General features: G+C 46.3%; 1 protein-coding gene across 1 annotated transcript; it reads right to left on the reverse strand.

The window, feature by feature from the left end:
- Nucleotides 1-3124: 3124 nt before the first annotated feature.
- On the reverse strand, nt 3125-6934 carry LOC131127528 (kinesin-like protein KIF15-A). The gene has a single exon (XM_058069485.1). The coding sequence runs from the start codon at nt 6131-6133 to the stop codon at nt 3386-3388; it is 2748 nt and encodes a 915-aa protein (XP_057925468.1). The 5' UTR covers nt 6134-6934; the 3' UTR covers nt 3125-3385.
- Nucleotides 6935-25864: the final 18930 nt, after the last annotated feature.

Genomic DNA, 25864 nt, shown 5'->3' on the forward strand with positions numbered 1-25864 from the left:
ACTGCAAATGACGTTTCAACCACTTCCAGTCTTTCCGTGCTTCATCACTAAAACCATATTGTGACTGTCATAATAGTTTTACCATGTACACCATGTGTGAACTCTGACCAATTGCAGTTGTTATAATGCAGTACAAGATGGACATATACTTTGTTGATAACACTTTACCATAAGGTACACGAAATGACAGTAGTTAATGAGGAACAAATGTACACAACCCTTACTCATTAGTTCCTTAGTTCATTCGTTTTTCATTGCTTCCTCAGTAATATGATTATGATGATTATGATATGATAATTCCTGTTTCCAGCAGCTCACCAATCAACGTCAGAATAAGCTTCATAACAAAATACAACAACCAAGACAAGACAGGAGAGAAAAGTAAAGAAAACTAAGAAAACAGAATAAGATAAAATATATGAACACATACGGAAAAGTTCACTTCACACATGTAGTGCAATAATACATAATAACAGAGACAGCAGCTTGATTCAATAATGCATTATTTGGAAGCTAATTACTGTAAATTATTTGGGGTTTGTTAGAGGATTTCCAAAGAACAATGTCTTCGATAAAACACAATTTAATCTCACCAGCTAAACCAGATTGGTGTTACAAAGGCTGGTGCCAGCCGTTGTGGCCCCCAGAGCAGAGACGAAGGCGAAGATGGTAAAAAAAGGGTTAATGGTAACAGAAGGCACTCACAGAGGAGGAAAAAACACGGTACGACAAAAGACGCCGGTAACCAAAGGTCACCGGGGAACGAGAAGTACAACAGAAGGCACAAAGCAGCAAACAAGGAAAAACTAGGAAAAACTAGGAAGCTCAACTACTCACGGGAAAAGAGTAGGCAGCAGGAAATAAAAGCGCTAAGAAGGCCTAATGGAAGATTGACCCCAGGTGTGCTGGCCGGATGAGCCGGGGGTGGAGTCCTCAGCAGGGCTGCAAGGAGACAGCAGAGGACCAAGCAGAGTGAATCATGACAATTGGTTACTCATTAGCTAATAAGTAAGACTTGTGCTAGCATAGCAGTCATAAAAATGTCTACATTATACCCTGTTGCCACTTAACGTACCTTTTAGAGTGTTCGTCGTAACCTCGTCGAGTGTATCTATAGCCAAACAAACTTTTTGCAACTTTTTTCCCCCCTTTATGCTATTTTGTGTCTCGATAGCAAGACGAGCGGCAGTGCTACGCAGGCCTTTACGACTCTTCCCGCTCACCCTTGGATTTGAAAACACAGCACTGCGTATTGGGCTAGTCCAGGGGTGCTCACACTTAATTAATTTGACAAAAAATCCACAAACTGTCCCTTTGATAATGAATTTTAACACAAACAAAAGAAGGCAAACGGTAGCACACCTGATTCACGGAGAAGAGTTTTGGCAATCTCTTCTCGCATGTTGTTGACAGCCCCTTTGCTGGTATCTAAGGTCAGGGGCTGGTCTTCCAGGATACACTGAGCAAACTGAAGACAAGTTATTAGATATGGACCCAATGAATTGTGATACTTTGTACATGCTTTGCAAAAAATATGGGGGGGGTTACAGACATTGACAGGACTAATACAAGCTGAAAATCTGTTATGAATATATGTGTGCATAAGACAGACTGATTAAGTCAACATTAAAAGTCTGGCTATATGAAACTGCAACTGTACTCACTTTCAAGGCTAACATACCACATGATGTGCCATCACCCTGAAGTCCATGAGGAAGGGTACCACATGTCCACCTTGACACCTTACAGTCCCTCTTCCGCATGAATGCCCTTTGAAGAAATGATACATCTTTGTCTATACCAGATTGATGTTTTTAACTGCTTTCTTTAAGTTCTTCTTACCTTCTTGTTTCCAGGCATCTTTTTATTTTATCGTCAGTTTCCCCAAATGGATCCACAAACAAGGTCCTCTTTTCATGAGGATAAATGACCTTTTGGAAGGTAACAACTTTACAACTTTTCCACTACAACTACCACCAATTGAGACAATGAATGAACAGATTAATATTTGTTTAAAATGTTTCATAAACTGTAATCATACACTTCATATCAGTCCCAATAAGGACTATTTTATATGTAGGTATTCAAAGCGACAGTCAAAGCTTTACCGTTAACATCCAGTGATGATGTTGGTTAAAAATCCCCACAATAATATTGAACTGCATCGGATCCATCTGAAAATCAATCCAAACAAACAACTTGAAGGATAATAAAGTAAAATGTGACTATATAAAGCAATTGTGTAATCATTACTTAATTAGAAAAATATTTTCTCTACTAACTTTGAGCTTGGAGGTGTTGTGAGTCCAAATACGTGTCATTTCATAGCTGTCAATGACAGCAGCTTGATCACCGCTGTTGGCATTGGTGTATCGTTGGACAAGCAATGTTAGATATGCATTTATCACCTTAAAGACAACAAAAAGATAACATTTTGTTTCCACACAACACAGAAACATATTTAAACACTCATTTATGTATTCATGGATTAAAATATGGCCCAGAGGTGCCTAGTAAGAACAACCAATTAAAAAACAAATACACGCACACATTTGATCAGTACTCTCAATCCAAGATATACTTAATCTAAAGTCTGTCATTCGAAAGTAAAGAATTATTACCTCACTCTCAAGCTCTTTGCCAGGAGCGATCCGAGCAATGTCCCAACAAAATAGTTTATACTTTTCTATTTTTGAGAGCAGCACATGGTCACTAGAGTGGTTCCCAGTCCACACTGCTTCTAGATCTACAAAAGTGAAACGTATACGTTAATCACAGTTACAAGACTGAACACTGACTTGGAAACATTTAAACATCCATGCATACCAGATTTATTGTGTAAAGGCAAACATAAACATAATAAACATACATTTCTGTACTTCTGTGTCACTGTATGTGCCACAAATTTCTGGACAGGACATGTCCTTCAGCTGCAGAGTCTTGATATTCCGGTCCTGCTGCACCTGGGACAGCAACTGGGTGGACTGGGGCAGTTGGTCCTGTGGCAGCGAGGACAGAGGCAGCTGGGGCAATAGCTGTAGGTGTTGCGGCGAGGACATTGGCCGCAGGGACAGAAGCAGTCAGCACAGTGGCTGCAGGTGTCGTGGCAAGGACAGTGGTCGAAGGGACAGGAGCAGCCAGGACAGGTGCTACACGTGTGGCGGCGGGGACAGAGGCAGCTTGGACAGCGGCTGTGGTGGAGAGGGCTGAAGGTCTCTTTTTGAGGACGACAATGACTGTAGGTCTTGTGAGGACAGTGGCAGTGAGGACAGACACGCCTGGCACATTGACAGCAGTGGCAGCGGATTGGCACTCCAGTGCTCCAATTTTATGTGGAATCCGTGGAGTCTCCTGCCTGAAATGCTTCAGGTGGTCTATGCTAATGTCATACCAGCTTTCCGTTCTCCTCTGACAGCTGAACATTCTGCTTGCGGAGAACCTCATTCTCCTTGAGAAGTTTGTCCTCGTCCTGTACCCGCAGGCTCAGCTCTCGGACTTCCAGACAGCGGTTCCTCAATTCCGTGGTCAACTCCTGAACACAAGTCTGCGACTGGGCCAATACTGATTCCTGTGCCTGCATTTTTTTTTGAGTGTCCAAAAGCCTTTGCATCACTTTCTCCTTCTCTTCTTTCTCCTTGTGTAGCTCTTTAAGGATGGACTGCTTGATGCCGTCAGTGAGCTCCTCGCTGTTTGCATTCCCGCTCTGAGACAGCTGACTCCTTTTGGTATAAAACTGGTCAAGCAAACCCTGAATCTCCATGCGGGCCATTTCTTTCTCAGTCAACTGTGTTTTGAGCCGTTGAATCTCCTCATTCTTGGCAGCTCTCTCGGCATTCAGCTCCACTAAGAGGATTTCCATGGTCATCATGGAGGACCGTCGATTCTCCAGTTCTCTCTCCTGGCTTTCCAGGACCTGGGTCAGGTCCCTTCTGAAGCTCCCTGGGGTGCTGGGGGTCTTGAGTATGGATTTAGGCGTTGACTCGACAAGTTTGAAACCTCCATTTCTTATGGTTTGTTCCACAGCGTCGTGCTGCTGCTGCACCTTTTGCTGTAGAGTCTGTATGAGGATGTCCTTCTGAGCGGTTTGCTCTTGAGCTGCTTGGAGGAGACTGCTCTGCTCGTCTAAGACCTTTGTGAGTCTTTCCACTTCCTCGTTGGCATAAATCATCTCCTCCTGCAACACCTCAACCTCTATTTTGTTAGATGCAATGCTCCTCTCTAATGTCTCCTTCAGTTCTGTGACTTCTGCTTGCATCTTTGAGTTCTTCCGGCTGACATCCTCTCGTTCCAGGATTGCAGTGTTGTACTTGGCTGTGAGGTCTGTGATATCCTCCAAATGATGGCTAATGGTCTGGTCCTTCTGACTCAGCTCACTCCGGAGGTCTCTGGTTTGGTTGATCAGATCAACAACGACATCTTTGTCCTGTTCAATCTTCTGCTCCAGGCCTTTTATAGTTTCCTTGGCAGTGGATAGATTCTTCTCCAGGTGATCAAATTTGGATACCTGCTGTTGGATTTGTACGCTCATGTCCGAGACTTGTTTCCTAAGATGTGTGTTCTCCTGAGCAGTTTCACCAAGTTCCTTTAATGTACTTTCTCTGTTCTCTCTTAACTGGGAGGTCAAAGTACTAGTGTGCTTTTTCTCCGTTTCCAGGGAACCGTTTAATTCTGCAACCCGGGCCCGCAGTACACCCATCTCCTGCTGCCCGTCCTCCAGCTGCTGTCTCGCATGATCCGCGTCAAACTTGGCCTCGGCTTGGAGCTGGTCGAAGGAATCCTGCAGAGTCCGATGCTGCTCCAGGAGCTGCTCCCACTCCAGTTGGACTTTGTCGAGCTGGAGCCGAGTGGTGATCAGACTGCTGGAGAGTTGGCTTGTTTCGTTCTGCTGTTCGCTTTGCTTGTCTCCCAGCTCCTTCTTCGCTACGGCCAGCTCTTTGTCAGAAGACTGCAGCACCAGACGTAGGTCACGGATCTCACTTCTCAGAACTTCTGCAGCTTCCTGTTCAGACTGAAGGTTCCGGTGCAGGCCGTTGATCGTTTCCTGCAGTTTGAGCTGATCTCTGATCTTGTTGGCGCGCTCAGTTGACAGTTGTTCATCCTTTTGTCCAAATTCCTGTGACAGTACATGGATCTGCTCTTCTAGCTTTGCAATTTGCTGAATCAGGTTCCTGTTCTTTAGCTCCTCCTCCCCCAGCTGAGCCTGCACGTGACTCATCTGCTCCTGGACTTGACGCAGCTCTTCGGTCAGCGCCATCTCAGTCATGTCTGACGGAGGGGGCTCGGCCCAAATGTCATCTGCGTTATTATCGTCGGTGCCTGTCATGTGTTCCGGGCTGGCCAGGGGCACGAGACGGGAGCGCAGGTTGTACGCTTTGGTGGGAGTGGTGAGAATCTTCAGAGTTTCCACGTGAATTCTGTTCAATTCAGAGACTTCTTTTTTTTTGTAGGCGTTGGTGGCTTCCAGAATGTTCTCCAGATGCTTGTTGGACTTGTCAAGGTATCTTCTGTCAGACTCCAACTGAGACATCTGCTTCTTGGTGATCTCCTTGTACTCCTCAAAGGCCTGAAGAGCCGCTGTGAGATCCGACTGTTTCTGCAGCAGCTGAGCTTTCAGCTTCTCCTTTGCGGATGCAGTTAGAGCATCGGTAGCCACGGAGGTCAAAGCACCTGTTCCTGCAATGCTTTCCGTTTCGATGGCCCTCTGGAATTCTTCCAGCTTGGCAGCAACTTGTGCTCCAGCCTCTTCAGAGTTCCCCTCCGAGACAAGGGAGCGAAGTTGACGATTCTCCTGTCTGAGGCTGTAGTTCTCCGCTGCATAGCGAGTCATCTTCGGGTGATGGTCAACCTGGTCTCGTAAAATCTTATTCTCTTGCTTCAGCTGGTCAATGTGAGCCTGCGACTCCTCGTCCGTAAGGGAGGCAGATCCTGCCTTTAGTTTCTTCTCAAGACGATTGATATGATCCTCACGGAACTTAACAATCAGACGACTGGAGTGGATGAACTTGTCTTTCTGGGTCCAGGCCTCCTCCAGCTGAGACAGTTTCTTAAGCAGCACCCTCTTTTCCTCCTCACGCTTCCTCCACAAACGAACAGCGGCAATAAACTTGGCTTTATACAAGACATCACGTTCCATGTCTATGCATGGATGACATGGGGTAAATGGTCCTTCCAGTGTTCCTTCTCCTTGTCTCCTAAGGTACGTAACATCTGCAACAGTGTGCGATTCAGTCTCTCAGCTGGGTTGCACTGGGGGTGATAGGGGGAAGTTCTTGAGTGCCCAATTCCTGACAGCTGTCTGAGTCTTCTGAACATCTCATTTTCAAACTCACGGCCCTGATCATGGTGGAGTTTGGCGGGGTATCCGAACCTTGGTATAAAGTCATTAAACAGACGATCCGCTGCCGTTTTGCCTGTTTTGTTGCGGGTAGCATAGGCCTGTGCAAAACGAGTAAAATGGTCTATAACAACCAAGATGTACTCAAATCCTCCACGGCTAGCTTCTAAGTGTAGGAAATCAATGCAGACAAGCTCAAGAGGTGAGTTGGATGTAATATGACTCATGGGTGCTCTTTCATGCAATGCAGGCTTTTTCTGTTTGATACATGGACACTTTCTGGTTACATACTCCTCAACTTCCCTTTTCATGAAAGGCCAGTAGAACCTGGACCTTGCCAAATTTAACACCTTTTCGACACCTATATGACCCATGTGGTTGTGGAGTTGGGCTAGAACTGTCTGCTTATAGGTGCCAGGGAGTACGAGTTGTTTTCTTTCCGCAGTCTTCCTATAAAGGAGGCCATCCTCTACGTGCAGTCTACTCCATTCCCTTAATAGTCTCCTGGTGTTTATGTCTGTTTTAAGTTTGTCCAGCTGTGAGAGTGGCATGTCCTTTTCTTTAAATCCGATCACTTGTCCGATTGCTGGATCTTTTCTCTGCTCTTTAACCAACTCATCATGACTTATCTGTCGCAGTGGCTCCATTTGTGGCTGACCTCCAGATGTGAAGTTGAGGGCCGCAACCCAGGCCACATCACCTTCCTGGGCTCTCCGGCTCCCCTCCCATACTGCACCAACGGTCTCTTGGGAAAGTTCCTCAGAACACTCCTTTATTAGGGATCCAATATCTAATGGACAACGAGACAAAGTGTCTGCGTCAATGTTTGCTCGGCCAGGTCTGTATTTTATATCAAAACGGAAATCTGCAAGCTGACCCACCCAGCGATAGCCCACAGCGTTGAGCTTGGCAGTGCTTAGCACATATGTCAAGGGGTTATTGTCGGTATATACAGTGAAGTGGGGTGCATAAAACAGATAATCCCTAAATTTGTCACACACCGCCCACTTGAGAGCCAAAAATTCAAGCTTCCCACTATGGAGGTGGTAATTCTGCTCAGCTGGGGTCAGTGTGCGTGATCCATATCCAATGACCCTCATCTTCCCATTTTGGTTCTGATAAAGGACTGCCCCCACACCCTTCTGGGAAGCATCTGTGTGCAGAATGAATGGGCTTTCAAAATCAGGGTATGCCAGTACGGGGGGTTTAGTCAGCAGGTCAATCAAGCATTCCAGAACCCTTTGATGATCCTCACACCAGTTCACTGGGGTCCGAGATGACTGCTGGGCGACATTTTTCCTCATACGTGACACATTGGGCCGTGCGTTGAGAGTTCTCACCTGGAGCAGGTCATACAAAGGTTTTGCTATTCTAGAGAAATCTTGCACGTATGTTCGATAATAACCCAAAAATCCCAGCAGCTGTCTGACCTCGCCGACTGTCTGTGGTGTCTTGTTTTTCAATGCTCGAACAGCTTCGAGGTCTTTAGGATCGATCCTCACTCCCTCTGCTGAAACTAATCGACCCACATACCGGACCTCCTGGCGAAATAACTCACACTTCTCTGGTTTTAACTTGACTCCATGTCGTTGTAGGGCTTGCAGGACTTTGCGCAGCGCCTCCACATGCTCATCAAAGGACTTGGCAAAACATAAAACATCGTCGAGGTAGGGGATGCAACATTCGTCCCGCAGGGTGTCGAGCATCTCTTCCATGCTCCTCTGGAAGGCGGCGGGGGCATTTGATAGCCCAAATGGGATCCTGACCCACTCATAAAGACCCCAAGGAGTTATGAAGGCCGTCAGGTGTCTTGATCCCTCTGCTATAAAGCCCTGGTGGTAAGCTTTTCCTTGGTCGAGAATTGAGAACCAGCTGTAACCCCCCAGTGAGTCAGTGAGGTCCTGGATCCTGGGAAGAGGGTGTCTGTCTGGCACGGTTTTGTTATTTAGCAGTCGATAGTCTATACATAGCCTCAAGGTACCATCTTTTTTTCTTACACAAATTACAGGGGCTGCATAAGAAGACCGGGACTTTACTATCCATCCCTTCACCAACAGCTCCTGTATGTACTCCTTCACTTCTTTATACAGGGGTTTGGGGATCGATGCATAAGCCTTTTGAACTGGGACGTCATCTTTGACTCTGACCTCCATTTGCAGCGAGGGTATACAGCCAATGTCATCACTACTATAAGAAAAAGCGCCTGACTCCTCAATGAGCACTTTCTTCACCACTTCTCGTTGTTCAGCATTCAGGTGGTTGAGATCGACAGGGGGCACCCACGGCTCAACTGGGTTGTTTGAAGGGGCTACCTTTACTTCCTCTGTCTGAGCTTTCTGAACATCTCATTTTCAAACTCACGGCCCTGATCATGGTGGAGTTTGGCGGGGTATCCGAACCTTGGTATAAAGTCATTAAACAGACGATCCGCTGCCGTTTTGCCTGTTTTGTTGCGGGTAGCATAGGCCTGTGCAAAACGAGTAAAATGGTCTATAACAACCAAGATGTACTCAAATCCTCCACGGCTAGCTTCTAAGTGTAGGAAATCAATGCAGACAAGCTCAAGAGGTGAGTTGGATGTAATATGACTCATGGGTGCTCTTTCATGCAATGCAGGCTTTTTCTGTTTGATACATGGACACTTTCTGGTTACATACTCCTCAACTTCCCTTTTCATGAAAGGCCAGTAGAACCTGGACCTTGCCAAATTTAACACCTTTTCGACACCTATATGACCCATGTGGTTGTGGAGTTGGGCTAGAACTGTCTGCTTATAGGTGCCAGGGAGTACGAGTTGTTTTCTTTCCGCAGTCTTCCTATAAAGGAGGCCATCCTCTACGTGCAGTCTACTCCATTCCCTTAATAGTCTCCTGGTGTTTATGTCTGTTTTAAGTTTGTCCAGCTGTGAGAGTGGCATGTCCTTTTCTTTAAATCCGATCACTTGTCCGATTGCTGGATCTTTTCTCTGCTCTTTAACCAACTCATCATGACTTATCTGTCGCAGTGGCTCCATTTGTGGCTGACCTCCAGATGTGAAGTTGAGGGCCGCAACCCAGGCCACATCACCTTCCTGGGCTCTCCGGCTCCCCTCCCATACTGCACCAACGGTCTCTTGGGAAAGTTCCTCAGAACACTCCTTTATTAGGGATCCAATATCTAATGGACAACGAGACAAAGTGTCTGCGTCAATGTTTGCTCGGCCAGGTCTGTATTTTATATCAAAACGGAAATCTGCAAGCTGACCCACCCAGCGATAGCCCACAGCGTTGAGCTTGGCAGTGCTTAGCACATATGTCAAGGGGTTATTGTCGGTATATACAGTGAAGTGGGGTGCATAAAACAAATTGATGAGGGTGTTAGAGAAGGCTTTACAGGGACAGAAGTAGTCAGGGGTGTGTTAAAGATTGTCAAACCCGGCACCTTTAGGGATATGCTGGCAAACAAAGATGAAATCAGTGTCCTGGAACTCAAGGGCTTTCTTAGGTCTCACCTCGGCGAAAAGGCAACCACAGAGATGCTCCAGGAGCTAATGTGTTCGAGACAAGCCGAGCAGGAGTCACCCCAGCAGTTCCTGTACCGCATGATCGGGCTGAAACAAAAACTGTTATTTCAGTCAAAGCAGGTCAGTACCGACATTTCCTACGACCGAAAGACCATTCAGGAAGTCTTCCTCCATACCGTCTACCAAGGGTTAGGAACAAAACACGCCGAGCTTCGACAGAGACTGAGACCTCTCATTTCAAACCATCAAGTGAGGGATGAAGAAATTCTCAGCCATGTCACGAAAATTCTAAATGATGAAAATGAACACCTACGTAGACTCGGCCAAACATCCCGTCAGAGAACAACGCAGGCTAACAGTGCCAGAGTAGAGACAGAGGGCCGGCAGATGTATGAACAAGGCAAAAATGGAGCTGGAAAAGACACAAACCCATCAACACTGGAACAACTTAGTAACCAGGTGGCGAACCTGACACAACTAGTGGCAGCACTGATGGAACAACAAGCAGCCAATGTTTATGGGACCTGTCCCTCCATGCCATCCAAGCCTGTTATTCAGAAGCCACTAACCCCGAGTCCAAATCAAACAAAAGCAAGGACAGCTCTCTGCCCTAAGTGCACTGAACAGAATATGCCCGAGTGTGACCACTGCTTTACCTGTGGACAAGCGGGGCATCGAGCGGTGGGATGCTTGAAGCGGACTAGGTTTCAGTTAAACGGGGGAGGGCCTCTGACAAGGGACAGCCAGAGGCCAATGCACAACCCCAGTTCCCATCAATAAGGCCAACCTCTAAACGCGGGGCCAAAAGGACCATAAACATCAACCAACAGGCTGAGGTACTTTCAGGCCATGATACCCCCATCTCCAGAGCACCTTTGGTAGGTAATAGGAGCCTGTTGAGATGCCTAATAGGGGGGTACCCAGTGAGCGTCCTATTTGATTCTGGTTCACAGGTGAGCATAATTGATCGTGATTGGGCTGACACCCACATCCCCAACTATGCAATAAGGCCACTAAAGGAACTGATTGAGGAGAACCTTGATGTGTATGCTGTAAACGGACAAGCAATCCCCTATGATGGATGGGTTGAACTCACTGTCAACCTGTCAGGCAATGATGATCCCAACCTCACTATACAAGTGCCTTTCTTAGTCAGCCAGTTACCCCTATCTCAGCCACTAGTAGGAGCCAATGTGCTTCAGGCAATCATCAGGAGGCAAGAACTATACGGGGAAGCGGTGGCTACAGTTACCGGCCTTCTCTGTCGTGCATTCCAGATGGAGGCAGATGACATCAAAGCTATGGTCAACTTTCTCCAGCTTCCCCAAGAAACGCCCTGCGACCCAGTTACAGTGAGGGTTGGAAAAGAAAACATCAGTATTCCAGCTGGAAGAACTGTGAATGTTTGGTGCAGGATACCGCCAAATTTTTGTACCTCAGACCCCCTTGTCCTGTATGAACCCATGGATGATGACAGAGCCTTAAGACAATGGAGTGTAGCAGAGGGAGTCTTGGCGGTCAACAACACCCAACGGCCTCATGTGAAAATACCCGTTGCCAACTATACGAAACATGAGATCACCATACCAAAAAGAACCATCTTGGGCACAATACAGCACATTGACAAAATCCTTGTGACAGATACACCAAATACACAACAGACTGAGCAGACCAGAGTAAAAGCTCAGACAGAGGAAGTAAAGGTAGCCCCTTCAAACAACCCAGTTGAGCCGTGGGTGCCCCCTGTCGATCTCAACCACCTGAATGCTGAACAACGAGAAGTGGTGAAGAAAGTGCTCATTGAGGAGTCAGGCGCTTTTTCTTATAGTAGTGATGACATTGGCTGTATACCCTCGCTGCAAATGGAGGTCAGAGTCAAAGATGACGTCCCAGTTCAAAAGGCTTATGCATCGATCCCCAAACCCCTGTATAAAGAAGTGAAGGAGTACATACAGGAGCTGTTGGTGAAGGGATGGATAGTAAAGTCCCGGTCTTCTTATGCAGCCCCTGTAATTTGTGTAAGAAAAAAAGATGGTACCTTGAGGCTATGTATAGACTATCGACTGCTAAATAACAAAACCGTGCCAGACAGACACCCTCTTCCCAGGATCCAGGACCTCACTGACTCACTGGGGGGTTACAGCTGGTTCTCAATTCTCGACCAAGGAAAAGCTTACCACCAGGGCTTTATAGCAGAGGGATCAAGACACCTGACGGCCTTCATAACTCCTTGGGGTCTTTATGAGTGGGTCAGGATCCCATTTGGGCTATCAAATGCCCCCGCCGCCTTCCAGAGGAGCATGGAAGAGATGCTCGACACCCTGCGGGACGAATGTTGCATCCCCTACCTCGACGATGTTTTATGTTTTGCCAAGTCCTTTGATGAGCATGTGGAGGCGCTGCGCAAAGTCCTGCAAGCCCTACAACGACATGGAGTCAAGTTAAAACCAGAGAAGTGTGAGTTATTTCGCCAGGAGGTCCGGTATGTGGGTCGATTAGTTTCAGCAGAGGGAGTGAGGATCGATCCTAAAGACCTCGAAGCTGTTCGAGCATTGAAAAACAAGACACCACAGACAGTCGGCGAGGTCAGACAGCTGCTGGGATTTTTGGGTTATTATCGAACATACGTGCAAGATTTCTCTAGAATAGCAAAACCTTTGTATGACCTGCTCCAGGTGAGAACTCTCAACGCACGGCCCAATGTGTCACGTATGAGGAAAAATGTCGCCCAGCAGTCATCTCGGACCCCAGTGAACTGGTGTGAGGATCATCAAAGGGTTCTGGAATGCTTGATTGACCTGCTGACTAAACCCCCCGTACTGGCATACCCTGATTTTGAAAGCCCATTCATTCTGCACACAGATGCTTCCCAGAAGGGTGTGGGGGCAGTCCTTTATCAGAACCAAAATGGGAAGATGAGGGTCATTGGATATGGATCACGCACACTGACCCCAGCTGAGCAGAATTACCACCTCCATAGTGGGAAGCTTGAATTTTTGGCTCTCAAGTGGGCGGTGTGTGACAAATTTAGGGATTATCTGTTTTATGCACCCCACTTCACTGTATATACCGACAATAACCCCTTGACATATGTGCTAAGCACTGCCAAGCTCAACGCTGTGGGCTATCGCTGGGTGGGTCAGCTTGCAGATTTCCGTTTTGATATAAAATACAGACCTGGCCGAGCAAACATTGACGCAGACACTTTGTCTCGTTGTCCATTAGATATTGGATCCCTAATAAAGGAGTGTTCTGAGGAACTTTCCCAAGAGACCGTTGGTGCAGTATGGGAGGGGAGCCGGAGAGCCCAGGAAGGTGATGTGGCCTGGGTTGCGGCCCTCAACTTCACATCTGGAGGTCAGCCACAAATGGAGCCACTGCGACAGATAAGTCATGATGAGTTGGTTAAAGAGCAGAGAAAAGATCCAGCAATCGGACAAGTGATCGGATTTAAAGAAAAGGACATGCCACTCTCACAGCTGGACAAACTTAAAACAGACATAAACACCAGGAGACTATTAAGGGAATGGAGTAGACTGCACGTAGAGGATGGCCTCCTTTATAGGAAGACTGCGGAAAGAAAACAACTCGTACTCCCTGGCACCTATAAGCAGACAGTTCTAGCCCAACTCCACAACCACATGGGTCATATAGGTGTCGAAAAGGTGTTAAATTTGGCAAGGTCCAGGTTCTACTGGCCTTTCATGAAAAGGGAAGTTGAGGAGTATGTAACCAGAAAGTGTCCATGTATCAAACAGAAAAAGCCTGCATTGCATGAAAGAGCACCCATGAGTCATATTACATCCAACTCACCTCTTGAGCTTGTCTGCATTGATTTCCTACACTTAGAAGCTAGCCGTGGAGGATTTGAGTACATCTTGGTTGTTATAGACCATTTTACTCGTTTTGCACAGGCCTATGCTACCCGCAACAAAACAGGCAAAACGGCAGCGGATCGTCTGTTTAATGACTTTATACCAAGGTTCGGATACCCCGCCAAACTCCACCATGATCAGGGCCGTGAGTTTGAAAATGAGATGTTCAGAAGACTCAGACAGCTGTCAGGAATTGGGCACTCAAGAACTTCCCCCTATCACCCCCAGTGCAACCCAGCTGAGAGACTGAATCGCACACTGTTGCAGATGTTACGTACCTTAGGAGACAAGGAGAAGGAACACTGGAAGGACCATTTACCCCATGTCATCCATGCATACAATTGCACTAAGCATGAGGCTACCGGCTTTTCCCCCCATTATTTGTTGTATGGCAGACACCCTCGTCTCCCGGTTGACCTTCTCTTTGGGCTCATGACAGATGAAGAAGCTAACAGTCCAAGAATTTACGCAGAGAAATGGGCGAGAAACATGAGTGAGGCGTACCGCATTGCCAATTTCAACAGTCAACAGTCAGGTGCTAAAGGCAAGGGACATTACGATAAGAAATGCAGAGGAGTGACTCTTCAAGTTGGAGACAGAGTCCTTGTGCGCAATCTGAGCGAGAGAGGCGGGCCTGGCAAGTTGAGACCTTACTGGGAGCCAAGCGTTTATGTCGTAAGGGAACAGGTAGGCAGCAACCCTGTCTACAAGGTAAGCCCAGAATCTGGAGGCCGCTGCACCCGCACGCTGCACAGAAACTTGTTGTTACAAGTTAATGACTTGCCTATTGAGACTCCTCAGAGTACCCCCGCCAATGCACCCCAGTCACTAAAGAAAGTGAAAAGGATCCCAAACAGTGTACCGAACAATGGGCAAGCACAAAGGTCGGACAACGACTCTAACGATGAGAGTGATGATGAAGAGGACAGCAATCCATGTCACTATTGGCTTCGGGTCCCCGCGGCAGACAAGAATAGGAGGAGAGACTTCCAAAGTCAGGTTGTGGCACAAGGGACACAGAATAGGCCTGAACAGGCAATGGCTGACCAACCCCAAGGATCTAGTTATGACTGTGACAACAGGAGCAGAAACTCTGTCGAGGGACAAGGAGGGTTTAATGGGACTGTACCGGGGCAAGAACCAGAAGCTGAGCAAGCCAATGTCCAAGATGGTCACCAGGGCCAGGAAGGGGACACGTTAAGGGACAGCCCTAGACCGCTGAGACAGTCTACTCGAGAACGTAGACCAGGCTATGTGTTCACGTACCCATCTCTTGGACAACCAGCTTATGAGTTGCGTCCCGCCGTCAGCGCAGTTGAGATCCACCCCCTGCAGTACACGCATATGCATCCCATTCCAACTTATCCCTATACATTCCAACATCCAGTCACAATTCCATATTTACACGTCCCTGCCTCACAGCCAGTTAGCTATTATTGACATAATACTTACCGTCGCATGTAACCTTTGAAGACAATTCCATGTACATATGTTGAGATGTTTGACCTTATAGAAATGTTCCAATTGTAGGTCAAATTTGTGTGGGCAAAATGGGTATAGTATTGTCGAGTGTCAGGAGCCACTTTTGTTTGTGGGGGAGTGTGTCATACACCAGAAAAAAAAAAGAAAAAAAAAAAAAAAAGCAAGTGTACACATCTATTTTTTTTTATGACTTTATACGGTGAAAAAAAATGTAAAACAAATAATATCACACAGTGGGGGCAGTACTCAGGTGGAACCTTTGTCTCGGGAGCTGTTGTGCCAAGATTGCATTGAGGCGTGGACTTCCGCCAACGCTCAGACGCAATCTGGACGAAGATGTTGCTGCTCCGTGTCCTCACTGCTGTCCACCCATATCTGTCCTTACAGGTCAGTTGTTGTTAAGAGGAACGAATTCAACCTCTGTAAATTCCTATTTCGTTGAAGGGAAGCATATTTGATAGCTCACATGATATTGTTAAGCTGTTTTTTAAAAATAGAGCAAGCTTATTAGTAACGTACGGCCAGATGCAGTTTAGACGACAGTTGTTACCGTATGGCGGCCATTTTGGGTTTAAATGGCCCTCAGCCTTGTCTCACAGGCAGGTTCATTGAAGGTAGTTATTGGGCTCCTGCACACACTTGTGACCAACTATTGTATATTGTATACATATTGTACATTGTAATTCTTGAAATGAATCAAGTTTTAATAAAGAGACGCAATCTGGACGAAGACGTTGCTGCTCCGTGTCCTCACTGCTGTCCACCCATATCTGTCCTTACAGACTACTGTATCTTGCTACTGTGGTGCCATATCCTGGGACCCGTAACACTAATTTTCTTGTAGTTAACTCCATTGTCGCCAAGTAGATCAGCACTTTTCCCTTTGATGGCTGTGATGGTGAAGGGCCCAAGAAAATTAGACTCCAGCTTCCCACCCTTACGCTGTTGGCTCCTCACATTCTGTCTCAACACTCTGTCACCCTCTGCGAAGCTGACTTGCTTCCGTTTTGAACTACTCTGTTGCACCATTCTCTGCTGAGATCGGGACACGTTTTTGATGTCCCTGATCACATCAAGCCGCCTAATGTCCTCGCAAACTGTCTCTGCTCCAATGTAATCCTCCACATTACTGTCCATCTGTAAAATAGACAGTAGCTCATGCAACATTTCCATTCTACAAATACATTCAATATGAAAGAAAACAGCATGGAAATATATTACTTCTTCAATTTCATAATAACAACATCAATTCTTCATAATGTAATTAAACTTAATAGTGCATTTCACAAACCAGAAAGTCCTCTGGAACTTCTGTTGGGTACCGGGCTTCACGGCCAAACATCAAAAAATAGGGGGAGAATTTGGTTGTCATCTGTTTTTTGGTACGCAACCCAAACATAACAGCATCCAAATATTCGTCCCACATTTCTGGTTTGCACCCTACCAGTTTACCAAGAGCCCTAAAAGAGAAAAAATAGATTGCAAATCTATTCAACAATATAATTTTTGAGGGACAACTTGGATGACAAGGTGACATTACTTACCTCTGGATGGTTGCGTTCATGCGCTCCACCAAACCATTGGTTTGAGGATGGTAGGGGGCACACAAACTTCTTTTGATCCCCAAAATATTGCAGACATTCTTATTGACCTGGTAACACATATACAATTTCAGACAATTGCATAACATATTAAGAAACCTTATTTTAAACACATAGTAATAAATTCCAAAAAGGTGTAATAATGTGTGATAGAAGAGTTTCAGCTAAAAGGAAAGGAAAGGTATCCAAAACCGTGGTGAGACCAGCCATGCTGTTTGGTCTGGAGACAGGAAGCAGAATTGGAGGTAGCAGAGATGAGGATGGTGAGGTTCTCTTTGGGAGTGACCAGGATGGATAAGATCAGAGGGACATTACATGTTAGAGGCCTTGGAGATAAAGTCAGTTATCGGCCAGACTGAGATGGTTGGGACATGTCCAGAGGAGAGATAGTGACTATATTGGTAGAAGGATGCTGCCAGGTAGGAGGCGTAGAGGAAGACCAAAGAGGAGGTTTATGGATGTATTGAAGGAGGACATGAGGGTAGTTGAAGGGAAAAGCACAAATAGAAAGAAGAAGAATAGATCCCAATAAGATATAAGTTCTGTGCTTACCGCATTTACAAACTCACTCCCTTGGTCCGTGAGAATGCGTTTCGGTGCTTCGAATTGATGAACAAATTTCAATATTTGTTCTGTGACCTCCTCAGCCCTTTTGGTCTTAAGGGGATAGGCTTGTGGCCACTTGGTGAAGTAGTCCACCATCACACACACATACATGTGTCCGTTTGTTGTGGTGGTTAGTTTTCCAATGAGGTCCATACCCACCAGTACAAATGGCTGTGTGACCTAAAAAACACAAAAAAACAGTGGAACATTAAATTAGCTTTGACACCAACCAGAACACCCGCGACCCTAGTGAGGACAAAGTAATAGAACAAATGATACCTTTATGGGAATATGCTGGACATTGTGCTTTATGGTATGCTGAGCCGCCTGGCAGACAGTACATTCTGACACCTGTGTAATGAACACAAGATGGATGTAAACTACGCAATTTGGATTCAGAAGAAATATATATATGAGAATAATTATTTTTCCAACAGTATGTTACGATGCTGAAGTTGGCTTCCGATACAGTACTTAAATATACATAAGATAGAATTGAAGGTCACATAATGATGAATCTTAGTGTTTTCGGTCTGTATTTGGTGACACTTCTTAATGTGAAAACATTTCATGTAAGACATTGCACTTTCCTGAAGGTGACTATTGTATTTGTGAATAAAGTCACATTTGCACATTTTCTTTCCATCTAGTTCATTTTAGACCTGCTCCACTTCAAAAACTATTATATCTGGACTTCTCAAATCAGGACTGGATTTATATGAAGACCCCAAAGACTCCTAAAAACAGAGTTTGTGTTTGTGAGTGTGTGAAATCTTTCTTTGTTAAAATGCAAGAAAAGGGTCATGACCTCAATATGAGCCAGCAGTAACTAGCTTGGCCAGTAATATTTTTTGTACAGCCAGTGTGCAAAAGACACACATACAGCACCTTCTGAGTGCCCTCCCCCAACATTGCTCATTACATTACGCCCTGCCGTAAAATGCATGCAACCCATATTTCCAACATGGGAACTTTTTTGGTCCAAAGATGAAGTCCACATGAGAGATGGATGTCTTTAAAGTAAATCATGTGAACTATAGACATGTAGAAATTACGCTGGTCCAAATAGGGGGTGCATGCAAATCTCGGCAGGTCAAAAATCTGCCCTGCCGTAAAATGCATGCACCCCATATTTATCACGTTCTGACCGTGTGGCGGAGAGGGTGGATCCCAAGATGCAGGACACAGCAAGCTCAGGTAAGGTCAAGCTGCTTTAATAGTTCAGGTGAGGAGACCCAATAAACAAAAGGCGCCGGAGCACAAAAAAGGGAGCTCCGTGGAAGGGTGCACGCAGGCACAACACAAAATACAAGGAAGAACAGAGCAGTCTTAGAGGCCAGCGGGCTACCGGACGGGTAGGAGGGTGCGTGGCCGAGGCATGTGTAACGCTGGAGGAGGTACAGGAATTAGTCTGTCACGTCCACAAAGGAATAATCCAGCACCCTCCTGCCGCAGCTCAGTGCCTAAAGAAGGGAACCGGAAATTAGCTTGATTGTCAGCAGCTGCGCCCGTCAGGTAGCTCCGCCCAACTCCAAGGAGGTCCACATCTGTAGATGCACACAGAGAGCAGTAAGAGTCCTAATAACCACATGAACTGGGCGTACCCCCAACCCGACACACAAGGTAACACATGTCACTGTGCAGCGTGACAATATTTCCAATATGGGAACTTTTTTTTTCAAGTGATGACATCCACATGAGAGATGGATGTATTTAAAGTAAATAATGTGAACTATAGACATGTAGCAGTTATACTGGTCCAAGTGGGGGGTGCATGCAAATCTCGGCAGGTCAAAATCCACCCGCTGTAGAATGCATGCACCCCATATTTGCTGTTAGGGAACTTTTTTGTTCAAATGATAGACATGTAGAACTCATCTTAGTCCAAATAGGGGGTGCATGCAAATCTCGGCAGGTCAAAATCCGCCCTGCCGTAAAATGCATGCACCCCCTATTTGCTGATGGGAAACTTTTTTGGTCCAAAGATGAAGTCCACTTGATAGGTGGATGTCTTTAAAGTAAATCATGTGAACTATAGACATGTAGAAGTGATCTCAGCCCAAATAGGGGTGGATGCAAATCTCGGCAGGTCAAAAATCTGCCCTGCCATAGAATGCATGCACCCATATTTGTTGATGGGGAATATAAAATTCACCAAATAACCATTGTGTTTCCACATAATGAATGAATGAGTGGAGCCCCCAAGTTCAACACTTTTATTTTTCATTTTACAGTCCAAAGTATGTCAAACGGGTGAGATCGACTGTTGCATCATGCCTCATTCACTGTCTGTTAACAACTCTTCCTTGTGGTTTGGTTGGTTTGGTCATATTTGTCATTAGTTATGCAGAAATACCTAAATGGCAGAAGAACTGTGTTACAAAGCGCCACAATTACATTGTAAATGTCTAACCCGCTCCACTCACCGTATTCCTGGATACGCATGCGTCAAATGCTTGACATACCTAACAAATACCAAGCCAATCGAAGTTTTCATATACTGTGTGCTTTAGGTATCTCATAGTAACTGATAAAACAGACAAAAAGTATAATATCTACGTTAATCTGAAGTCCTGTGGCGAAAAAAGCCCGCAGCGTCACATATTTTCGGTTTTAAGTGAGCGTGCGCGCTCCCGCGAGGTGGATGCATATTCCGGCAGGCATGCAAAACTCGGCACAACACCGGAAGCAGCAGGCAACCATCTGTCTTTCTCTGACGAAGTCAGGCCGCCCCTTACCACGGTTTGGGGCTGAAAATAGTGACAGTTAACACCGCCACGACCGTGGAGAAGTGCCGAAGTAAACGGTTTGTCTTGCATCAGCATCGTTTTCATTGGCGCCAATTTAATTCGGTATCGAGTCGGCGTTCCAACACCCTGACGGAGAACACTGGAGTTGCCATGTAACTCAGACGCCGCACAAGCAATGCTACAAGGTCAGTATCAAAGTTTTAAGTCACGTTGGCGCACGAATAGTGGCGTTTCGCTCCGACAATAGGACAATATACAGTATATAAACGATGTCGAAGTTGACGAGCTGGAGCCGAGGTCGCCATTTTGTGGACATAATTAAGATATGCCTTTATTCGTCCCTCAGTGGGGAAATTTGTAATTGGCGCGCAGATTGCTCGAAATGACGGAAGCAATTGTTTCAACCGGTTCATTTGCAATCCATAACATAATGTGAACGACTTTGGCCCAAATTGACAACGATTTTTTAAAAGTATGTTTCGCTACCCTCGTCATAGTCAATGACAACCGAAGCTAAAAGTGGTTTATTTGGAAATATTTCGTTTGACGTGAAAATCCCTTGATGTCGTGGTTATGTCGCGTGCATGGCGTGTTAAGTTTGTGTCGGAACTTGTTGCCGTCAGAGGCGAGGCATCTGTTAGGTGAGTGTAAGCCGCTGATTTTATCTTTGAGCATCATTGTGACAACGGAAGAGAAAGCACACTCATAATTAATTAATCATATTTTTTCATGGCGCCTAAAAAACTTACTTCTGTAGACCGCATCATTACAATAACCAAGCTCCGAACCTGGGGAGACAGAGCCTTCTCCATCGCTGCCCCCACCCTCTGGAACTCTTTGCCCCATTCACTCCGTGCTTGCCCTGACCTTCCCACCTTCAAAAAACAACTCAAAACCCACCTCTTTAAATCTGTTTTTAATGTCTAACTTTTTTATATCTGACTGCTGTGCCCCGCCCCGCTTTTACTCATGTTTTAACTGTGTATTAACCAATGAATGTTGTATTTTGGTGTGTCTTCTATTCTGTATACTTTATTCAACTCCATTCTTCTGTAAAGTGTCTTTGAGTATTTTCAAAAGCGCTATACAAATAAAATGTATTATTATTATTATTATTATTATTATAAGTATTCAATGCAGGAATGAATTTTATAAAACTGAGTATTTCATTACAGCAAAGGAATAGCAGCTAATCTTACAACTTCTGTTACAGATGAAAAGCCGCTTGTCGCTTAACAGCCCGTGGGATCCCTCTGCATCCATCCCAACATGAGCTCCAAATGGGAGCGTCATCTGATGCCATAGGTTCTCCAGTGGACAGTTTCACCTATTGCACGCACAAGACGGCATTTTCTGGAGCTTCAACCTTTTGCGTCCATCAGCAGTCTGTCGGCCCCCGGGGAAGGACTCATGTAATCGTGTTGGCAGACCATCAACAACATGGTGTCGGCGTTCTTCACAGGTAGGAAGACTTGTTCAAGTAAATGACATGATGGCCTTCATACATGTAGCACAATAACACAGGATAAATGAATAGATGACAAAAGATATGCAATTCATACACGAGTGCCATGACTAATGCTTTGGCTGTAAAGGTTGCTCTGGCTGTTACAGTACAATGTTAGCCGGCCAAATTCACAAGTAAAGGTGCAGTAATTTTAAGTGACCGCTAGATGGCGGAATTTCCCAGGCAAAGTCGCAGTGATTTTAAGAGACCACTAGATGGCGGAAATTCCCAAGTATAGTTGCAGTAATTTTAAGTGACCACCAGATAGCGGAAATTCCCAGGTTAAGTTGCAGTAATTTTAAGTGACCACTAAATGGGGGAATTTCCCCGGCAAAGTTGCAGTAATTTTAGGTGACCACTAGATAGCAGAAATTCCCAAGTTAAGTTGCAGTAATTTTAAGTGACCACTAGATGGCGGAATTTCCTAAGTAGAGGAGCAGTAAGTTAAAGTGGCCACCAGATGGAGGCATAGGGTTAGGGTTAGCCTACCAATATGGTTAACCTTACAGGGTTAGGGCTAGAGGGTTAGTGCTAGAGGGTTAGGTTTAAGGCTAGGGCTAGGGTTAGGGCTACAGGGTTAGCTTTAGGGTTACGTCAGGCTAGGGCTAAGGGTTAGGGCTAAGGGTTAGGGCTAAGGGTTAGGGCTAAGGGCTATGGCTAAGGGCTAGGGTTAGGGCTAAGGGCTAAGGGCTAAGGGCTAAGGGGGGGTTAGGGCTAGGGCTGGGGCTGGGAGTTGGGTTTGTTAGGGGTTAGGGGCGAGGGTTAGGGCTAGGGCTAGGGTTAGGGCTAGGGTTAGGGCTAGGGTTAGGGCTAAGGGCTATGGCTAAGGGCTAGGGTTAGGGCTAAGGGCTAAGGGCTAGGGCTTAGGGCTTAGGGCTTAGGGCTTAGGGCTGGGGTTAGGGCTAGGGGTTAGGGCTAGGGCTTAGGGCTTAGGGCTTAGGGCTAGAGGGTTAGGGCTAGAGGGCTAGGGCTGGGGGGGGGTTAGGGCTAGGGCTGGGGCTGGGAGTTGGGTTGGTTAGGGGTTAGGGGTTAGGGGCGAGGGTTAGGGCTAGGGTTAGGGCTAGGCTTAGGGCTAGGGTTAGGGCTAGGGTTTAGGGTTGGGGCTGGGGCTAAGGTTTAGGGTTGGGGCTGGGGCTGGGTTAGGGTAGAGGGTTAGGGTTAGGGCTAGGGTAAGTGTTAGGGTTAGGGCTAGGGTTAGGGTTAGGGCTAGGGTTAGGGCTAGTTAGGGTTAGGGCTAGTTAGGGTTAGGGCTAGGGTTAGGGTTAGGGTTAGGGTTAGGGCTAGGGCTAGGGTTAGGGCTAGTGTTAGGGCTAGGGCTAGGCTTAGGGCTAGGGCTAGGGCTAGGGCTAAGGCTAGGGCTAGGGCTAGGGTTAGGGTTAGGCGTGTACGGCTGAACCCCCCTGCCCCCTCTATTCGGGGGGGGGGCAGTAGAGAATGCTCTGGCCCCCCTCCAGTTGGGACCTCCTCCCTGTCGGGACTGGGAGATGGCCCTTTGCGGTTAGGGTTAGGGCTAGGGTTAGGGCTAGGGTTAGGGTTAGGGCTAGGGTTAGGGTTAGGGTTAGGGTTAGGGCTAGGGCTAGGGTTAGGGCTAGGGTTAGGGTTAGGGCTAGGGTTAGGGCTAGGGCTAGGGTTAGGGTAAGGGTTAGGGCTAGGGCTAGGGTTAGGGTTAGGGCTAGGGCTAGGGCTAGGGCTAGGGCTAGGGCTAGGGCTAGGAATAGGAATAGGGCTAGGGTTAGGGCTAGGGCTAGGGCTAGGGCTAGGGCTAGGGTTAGGGTTAGGGTAAGGGTTAGGCGTGTAGGGCTGAGCCCCCCTGCCCCCTCTATTCGGGGGGGCAGTAGAGAATGCTCTGGCCCCCCTCCAGTTGGGACCTCCCCCCTGTCGGGACTGGGAGATGGCCCTTTGCGGTCGTGTGTCCCTCCTGCGGGCACGGGCACGACGCCTCCTGTGCTGTACTAGTGTCCAACCCCCCTCCCTTGGGTCCATGTTGGTAAACTGGGTATGAATTTGTATATATTTTTTTATTATTTTTTATGTTTTGTGATTTTTTTCTTGGTTTTTAGATGTTTTTTTTATTTTTTTAATTTTAAAGAATGTAAAAATAAACAAGTAAACAAACACACAAACAAACAAGTAAACAAACAAGTAAAGTTCTTAAACAAAAGAAGACCTTAACAGGCTTGGTGGGTGTGTCCTTGCGACGTTTCGGCCGCTATGGGCCTTCTTCAGGCAAACACACCACAAATCAATTCACCCAACTAATGCAGCTGGTGTTGATCCAACAAAAGCAAAGTACAAAGTGAGGCACTTCCAACTTGCGCTCAAACTTTAAGTTGTCTAAATCAAACTTGAAAGTTTAACTTGCATTTTAACTCATCCATCTTCTTTTCCTTCCTTCCCTTTCCCCATGAATCGAACCTTATGTATTGTTGTATACCCCTTCATGTATTTATATATTTATATGTTTTTAGATATTAATTAATTTATTTATATATTTATATGTTTATTTATTTATTGGGGTTAAGGTTAGGGTTAGGATTGGGGTTAGGGTTAGGGCTCGGGGTAGGGTTGAGGCTAGGGCTAGGGCTAGGGTTAGGGTTAGGGTTGGGGGTAGGGTTAGGGTTGGGGGTAGGGTTAGGGCTAGGGTTAAGGGCTAGGGTTAGGGTTAGGGTTAGGGTTAGGGTTAGGGTTAGGGCCAGGGCCAGGGCCAGGGTTAGGGCTAGGGTTAGGGTTAGGGTTAGGGTTAGGGCTAGGGTTAGGGTTAGGGGTTGGGGTTGGGGTTGGGGCTAGGGCCCACATTCCTCCTCCCGTTCATCCACCTTCCCACCCTTTCTTCCTTTTAAGCTTTGTTTAGTCCCCCCGGCATTTTAGTCCCCAGATTCTGAATCCAATTCCTTTCTGCCCTTTTTCTATCCCTGTCTTCCCATCCCAACTTACTTTGCAATTCCGCAACTCGGATTTCCCTTAACCCATGTCGTCCAAAATGGCGAACCAATGGCTTATCCATTGCTTTTTTGTTTTTAATATTATATCTATGTTGCCACATTCTGGTTCTGATAGAATTTTTGGTCTCGCCGACATATTGTTTTTTACATCTCGCGCAAAATAATACATATACACAATTGGATGTACCCAAAGTGAAATTTTGTTTGATTTTAAATACTCTGTTGTTCGTGCTATTAGTTATGAATTTCAATTTACAAAAATATTCCGGTGTGGGTTCCTTGCTCTCTCTCCGGAATGGCTTTAGTCTTGCGTTGACCAACATATCTCTGAGGCTTTTGTGTTTTCTGTAGGCTCTGATGGGGGTACATTTTGACCAGGCATCCATGTTCCCAATTTTCTCTTTGTAGTTTTTCTTTATTATTGAGGTGATTACCCTACTTGCCGTGGAAAAATAGGTAATTATCAGGATGCCTCTTGTATCATCCTTTCTTGTCCTGTCCCTGAAAGTCTTCAGACAATGTTGCAACATTGGCCTTCTATACCCCCGTTGTCTTAATGTCTTAAATAGAATCCTTACTGCTTCCCAAAAATCTTCCTCCTGTGTACAAATACGGTCAAATCGTAACAGTTGGGATTTAACTATGCCTCTAAAGGTATGGGTTAGGGTTAGGGCTAGGGTTAGGGTTAGGGTTAGGGTTAGGGTTAGGGTTAGGGTTAGGGTTAGGGTTAGGGTTAGGGTTTGGGTTTAGGGTTAGGGCTAGGGCTAGGGCAAGGGCTAGGGCTAGGGTTAGGGTTAGGGTTAGGGTTAGGGTTAGGGTTAGGGTTAGGGTTAGGGTTAGGGTTAGGGTTAGGGTTAGGGTTAGGGCTAGGGCTAGGGCTAGGGCTAGGGCTAGGGCTAGGGCTAGGGTTAGGGTTAGGGTTAGGGCTAGGGCTAGGGCTAGGGCTAGGGCTAGGGCTAGGGTTAGGGTTTAGGGTTAGGGTTAGGTTTTTGGCACTTATGGAACACATTTAGTGTGATGTGCTTTATTGCTTGGCACACACAACCATTGTTCGAAAATGCACTTTATTCACTCTCAAACACATTGTGAGCAAAGGATGATACGGCGGTTCATTGTGAGCCAGCGAATGGTGCCAGGAGGCTCAGTCCATGTGTGCCTGCCGCAACTTCGCATCCCGTTCTATCTGCAACAGTTTCATGGGGCTGAGAAGCACTGCTGTTGAGTTAGAGTGAAAATGAGAAAAAGTGTTTCACTCGCTGTGATAA

Source organism: Doryrhamphus excisus, chromosome 4, assembly GCF_030265055.1.
Source record: "Doryrhamphus excisus isolate RoL2022-K1 chromosome 4, RoL_Dexc_1.0, whole genome shotgun sequence".
Taxonomy (NCBI): Eukaryota; Metazoa; Chordata; class Actinopteri; order Syngnathiformes; family Syngnathidae; genus Doryrhamphus; species Doryrhamphus excisus.

Bases quoted from the DNA above. Each gene is read 5' to 3' on its own strand.
- LOC131127528 (XM_058069485.1), bottom strand. From the start codon at position 6,133: ATGGAACGTGATGTCTTGTATAAAGCCAAGTTTATTGCCGCTGTTCGT.